General features: G+C 56.7%; 1 protein-coding gene across 4 annotated transcripts in view; it reads left to right on the forward strand.

Moving 5' to 3' along the window:
• KCNIP1 (potassium voltage-gated channel interacting protein 1) overlaps positions 1 to 806 on the forward strand; it is a 239,932-nt gene extending 239,126 nt beyond the window's left edge. For all 4 annotated transcript variants that reach the window (XM_090288566.1, XM_090288567.1, XM_090288564.1 and 1 more), the window contains one exon: positions 34 to 806. In XM_090288566.1, the coding sequence (XP_090144692.1) occupies positions 34 to 81 (48 nt within the window). In that variant the 3' untranslated portion in view covers positions 82 to 806. The remainder of the gene's footprint in view (positions 1 to 33) is intronic.
• The last annotated feature ends 5,351 nt before the right edge of the window (positions 807 to 6,157 follow it).

Here is a 6,157-nt window from a genome sequence, read left to right on the forward strand (position 1 = left end):
CCATTCTCTCCCCCCTACCTTGTCCCTTCCCAGGATGACAACATCATGAGGTCCCTCCAGCTGTTCCAAAACGTCATGTAGCTACGGACACAGCCATCCAGCTCTCAGAGACGTTGTACTCAGCCAACACCGTAACACCTTGATCTGCCCTCCTTCTGATTTTACACACTGACTCTGGGACAGACACACCTGCGACACTTCGGGAGAGTCCTCTGCTGAAGACTTCCCAGGGGACCCAGCACCCCATGGCTCAGTCTCTGATTGCCGGCTCTTCCTCCTCCCTCCTCTGGGAGAGAGGCCGGACGACGTTGGAAGCATGCCCCTCGCCTCCCACTGCTGCCCCACGGAAGGCCCCTCTGCTTAGATGGTAGCGCACACCCGTCTGCTTGCGTGCCCCAGCCCACTGCTGCCGAGTCCAGCAGACTTTGATGACTCTGGAAGCAAGATGACCTGAGCCAAATGCACTTCATCCCCTGATGGCCTCCCAAACCGATGTGCCTGTCCCCCTTCCTTTGGTGGGAAGGATGAGCATTGTACCGAACAACCCGAATCTACCGTGACTGGACCGGGAGCGCCAGCACCTACCCTATCTTTGTTTCCAGAGGCCAGGACCAGTAATTCTCTCTCACACGGGCGTCCGCGCTGCCCAAGACGGGAGCCAACGCCCAGGGGCCCGTGTCTCCGCGCCATCTCCTGCTAGAGCCCAGCGCTGCATGTCCCTTCCCGAAAGCCCAGAATGCCTGCAAATTGCTGTAATTTTATACCATCTTCTAATCAATAAACAGAATTATTTCTTACACTCCTAATCGTCCCTCTCCCATGACTCTTTTGGGCAGGAGAGCTAAGTTGTGAAAAGGGAAAGCTAGTCTGTTCCTTTGGCGTCGTTATTAGTACTTCCTGTGTGCCAGCCCCCGAGCAAACACCCAGTCCACACGCAAATACCGGGACCACATGCCAAGTGCAGCTCAGAGAGGACACTCTTCACAGGGTCTTCTGACAAGCTGCCACTCCCAAGACCCTGTCCTGTACAAAGCCTGGACCCCCACACGGTGCAGGTGAGGGTGCAGACAGAGTTCAAGAGGTGACCATGACCTCCTGCTGAGGGATGTGGAGTCCAGGGGTTACAGAAGGGGCTTCAGCCTATAAGCAGCAAATTAGTACTTATGTTGAACACTGTGGGTCTTGGTCTCCCCATTTGACATCACATGTAAAAGAGTAAGAGCTAAAAGTGGCATTCTTGGAAGGAAGGCAATTTACAGAACCTCTGTTATGTGCCAGGCATTGTACCGGGAGCTTTATAGACATTATCTTATTTCATGCCCTCTGTAGAACATTCTGGAAGGTAGAGTCCTGGTTTTACTGGTGAGGACACTGAAGCTCAGAGGGATAAGGGGACCTCCCCAAGGTAGCACACAGCTCCATAGAGATTTATCTCTTCCCACTCTATCCTACAGCCTCCCTACCAGGGGAACTGAGGGTGCCTCACACAAATCGCATTCTGCAGTCAGCTCAGAGAGGCACAGGTATTCTCTGAACCTGAACAGCAGATGAGGAAGCAGATGCAGAGAAGGGGAAAGCCTCAGGCACCAGAGAAGGCCGCCACATCTCATGCATGCGTGAAATGCTCCCAATCTGCTACTGACTGCCGCCTCGCCTGGTTGGGAGTTGTAGCAGCTCTGTGTCTCTTTGCATTAACCCAGTGCAGCCACGTGGCCATCTAAGGCTGCTGGACATGTGGCTGGCCTCCAGCAAGGCACACACCCAAGCCCAAGCAGAGGATCTGTCCTTGGGACCCTTCCCACGTGGGGTCTGAACCTACACCACGAGGCTAGTCAAGGCCATAGTTCTCCACCCTGGCTGGGGATCTGAAAAGTGCCAACACCTGGGCCCCACCCCACGCCAGCTGAATGCTTTAGAAGCTGCCCAAGTAATTGTAAAGTGCATCCAGAAATAAGGTGGGGAAGGGACCACCCCTGGGGCTGAGAATGAAGCCCGTGATCTGAGCCATTTCCCACCCACCCAATGTTAAATAATTGGGCCTGAGACCCCATGGTACAACACCAGCACCTTCCACGGGCTACTTGCGGTCTGGCCCCTCCCCCACCTCCAGAAGAACTTTGCATTAACAAGCCTCACCCTCTAACCTTCCCTGGTCTATCTTGAGGCCCCTGCTTTCCCTGCCAGGCTTCTCCAGCTGCAGCCTGTCCCTCTCTACCGCACCAGGAAGCGGGAGCACGCCAGTCCCACGGCGCCCTTGCCCCAAAGCCCAGTCAAGGCCCCTAATGGAAGCCAGAAATAGAACCCCGAGTCCTGTTCCACCTTTCCCTCCGCTGGACCACATTTACTTGCCGTTCTTCTCCACGGGAACGCCTGAAGCGGGGCAAGGATTTTTGTAGCAGGAGGCTGGGAGCTAAGAGTATCCAATCCCCCCACCACCTGACCCTCCACCGCCTGCCCAGGCCAAGGGGGCAAAGCCTCTCGCTGTTAATGCCGGGACAAAATAGGTAAATGTCTGGGGGGATATGGAGAAAGACAGGCTATTGGGAGACGAAGGGCTAAAAGGGACGGGGCAGGGCAGGGCTGCCTCTTAAGCACCCTATGCGCACAGCTGGGTGATTGAGGCAGGAAGGCCCCCAGCTGGGTGCGAGCGACGGGTGCTGCTCGCCGCCGAGCCGCCAGATGGCGCAGGCGCCCCGCCGAAGACGCCGCGGGACGCGTCGCTGGAAACCGCAGACCGCGCGCGCCCGGGAGCCTCGGGGTGCGCTCCCATCCCCAGCGCCGGGGCCGGCCTCGGGCCCTGTGTGCACGCGCAAGCCGGGCACTTCCCGAGGCCGGGGCGCTGCTGTCGTGCTCTGCTACCCCTGCCTGGAAATTCTTAGGTCCGTGAACAAGGGAGCCCCCATTTTCCTGTTTGCGCTGGGTCCTGCAAATTGTGCAGCAGGGCGTACCCAGGGCTTTCAGCTTAAAGGATTGCACGCTGTGACTCATTCTTCCCAGCGACATGAGGATAGGATCCCATTTGACAGACCAGCTGTGGCTCAGAGAGGGGATGGGACCTGTCCAAGGTCACACGCTGGCTGCTGTTGGAGCCTGCTGGAAACGCATGGACGACCCCAACTGCAGGGGCCTTGCTGGCCCACATCGGAGGCTGTCCCGGGCAGTCCTGGCCCTGCCCAGGCCCAGACGCTGGCCCACTGCTCAGCAGGCGGCCTCCTTCAGGCCCACGGGCTGGGAGGGGGTTGAGATAAAGGGGCCCTAGGTGCAGAACTGTTCCCAGAGTCTCCCTATCTAGGGGATTGATAAATCCTGGGCAGCCTGGAGGAAGAGGCAGCCATCTCAGCCTAAATTGCTAATCCTGGCTTCTGCCTCCTGGACAAACAGCCAGCCAGCCACAGACTTGGGCCACCCGAAGGACCAGAAGGTCAGTGGGCTTTGCAGAGTGGGAGGGAGGAAAGGGTCCGGCTTCCCAGGCAATGAGACGGTCCAGAGCTGGAATGCTGGTTCCCTGCCCCTCCTTTCCAGCTACATGTCCCTAAGCACTGGCCCCTCTGAGACTCACTTTCATCAAAGCTAAACAAGGAAAAAGTTCTCAGGGTTGCCGCAAGGACTAAATACTTCAAGTGCCTGCTGAGTTACAGGTACTTAGTAAATATTTCTTTATTTACTTTTGGTTTTTGTCACAAAGACAGCTGGGTTATCCTCTCTGGTATCTGCCCCTGAGGGAGTGGGGTGGGAGACAGAGGTCTCAGAGAGGGCTGGAGGGTGAGGACAGGAAAGCTGTCAGAAATGTGGCCCAACAGGTCAAACCAGCCCCCCCACCCCCCAAGCCGCCTAGCTGGCTGTGGGTCTGGAGGGAGCTCTGCACAGCATACAGGCTGCAGGGAAGCTGGGGGGCTGGGGGTACCACTAGGCCACGGGGACCAGAAAACAACAGAATGATAATAATACTCTCACTGCCCCCTGTGGTCGTCCAACCTGGGGCTGGCTGCAGTGCTTTTTCCTGGTCTTCACATTGCTTGATCCTCCTCCCAGCTCTCCTGAGAAGCCAACGGGGAACCAACCCATCACCCCACTTTATAAATGAGTCACTTGCCTAAGATCAAGAGGGCCACAAAAGGACTTGACCCAGCCTTCTGGGTTTTGATTCAGGCTTCACCCCAGTACTGCAGAGTCAGGGTTCCCGGGGAGAAAGGAGCAGAAAAGACAGAACAGGCCTCTTTGTTTCTCCATCTGCCAGACCCACAAAACTAGGAGTGGGCGATGGGGTTGGGGGAAGGCTTGGGGGGGGGGGGCGGTGGAGAACAAAAGATTCTTCTGGTTCCAGGTCCTGTGCCCTCCTCCAAGTTCAGGCTGAGCCTCTGAAGTCAGACAGCCTTGGGCTGTGACCCCACTACTGCCACATGCTTGCTGTGTGACCTCAGGTAAGTGATGCCACCTCTCTGAACTTGTTTCCTCATTTATAAAGCAGGGATGGTAATGCTGACAAGATTGAAACAGTGTTAGGGGAACGTGAGTGGGTTTTGCAATTGGTTGGACTGGGTTCATATTTCCGTTTATTGACTGTGTGATCTTGAGCAAGAATCATTACCTCCGTACCGTAAGCCTGTTTCCTCATCTGAAAAGTAGGGTACTAAGACCTGTCTAAATTGTTGTATAGATTAAGTGAGATAATAGCTATAGAGGCCAATAGTATTAGTCACCCAGGAGAGAAGGAGGCGGGACGGGGCAGGGCAGGGGTGGGGGTGCTCTGCTGTATGTCACTACAGAGGCCACCCAGGCGCCTGCCCCAGTGTCCACCCAGAGAAGTCAGCTCAGAGCCTCCCTGCCGTCAACAAGCAGCTTTCCAGGATAAGAAGCGCCAACTGAGAGACATTAACCAGGCAACTTCAACAATGGAGAGACTGTGAACTATTCAAAATCAGCATCAGAGAGACAGAAACCTTCCATCCCAGGATCTTGGAACTTTGACACACTCGGCCTGGCACTAAAGCAGCAAGTGAGACCCAAATCTCCGAGGCAAGTCTGAGATGAGGGCCCCATCTGTCACGCTGCTGGGCTCCGTGCGGTCACTCTTCTTCCCGAGGCCAAAGGCAGTGACGAGTGCGTATCTGGCGGCAGGCAGCCTGGGCTCATCACCGCTTCCTCTGCTCCTGTGCCTGCGTGTCATCGTTGCCTGCACTATCCCTCCTCCAGAGCGGTCTTCCCCCACTAGTCCGCGGGCACACCTCAGCCCGCCCTTTAAGGCCCCTTCATTGCGCGCCCCACACCTGACACCGGCTACATCCACGTCCCCCAGGATCGCAAGCCCGTTACGGGGAGGCCCGTGTCCCAGCCGCGCCTCACATGGCCCCTGCCCACAGGAGGCACGCAGGGATTCCCTGGGGGGTGACCACATCTCTCGCCAGCATCGCTGGGAACACGGAGGACGGCACCTGGACGTTACTACAGAGGTGACCTGGACCAGTCATGTTGACAAGTGGCCCTTCCCTGGGGTCAGGCTGCCCACTAGCTGCAGGCAGATTGGGATAGGAGTGTGTCAAGTGCCTGGTGCAGTGGCGAGCGCATAGTAGGTGCGCAGGAAAGACTAGTTCCTGGTCTCATTCCACCTCCTAGAGAAGGCCACCGGAGGTCATGCAACATAAACAGGGACAGAAAAAACAGATCCAAAGCCAGGGTGGTGGTGTTCCCAGTAGAGGTGTTTTCTAGAACTGTCCAGAGAGTCTGAGCAACACCTCCCAGGCTGTCCCCATCATGCTGACCAACAGCTTCAGGTCGGAGCTGGTTGGCTCAGGGCACAAGGCTTGGTGATAGATTGAGCCCTCCTCCTCTTCTCCCTGATCTGGCCTCAGCCCAGTGCTCTGTCTCCGTGTGGGGTGGGGGGCGGGGGGAGGGGTCAAGGTCCAGCTTCCTGGATTATCACCAGGTGTCCCATAAAGAAATACGCATGGGACCTGGGATCACGGCCATCAGGCAGTTGTCGCCCTTCTGGTTGATTTCAAAGACCTGCTTCCTCTTGTTCCCATGTGCACAGCAGAAGCCACAGCCAGAGCCTGAGCATGGAGGGGCCTTAGTCCAGCCCATTCCTACAGGACACCTGATCCTTCTGAGGAGAGACTGTCCCTGGAGATGCCCGTCAGCCTGGCTCGGGGTTTCTCAG

The sequence above is a fragment of the Furipterus horrens genome, unplaced genomic scaffold (assembly GCF_987537825.1).
Source record: "Furipterus horrens unplaced genomic scaffold, mFurHor1.1.pri manual_scaffold_10, whole genome shotgun sequence".
In the NCBI taxonomy this organism is placed as follows: domain Eukaryota; kingdom Metazoa; phylum Chordata; class Mammalia; order Chiroptera; family Furipteridae; genus Furipterus; species Furipterus horrens.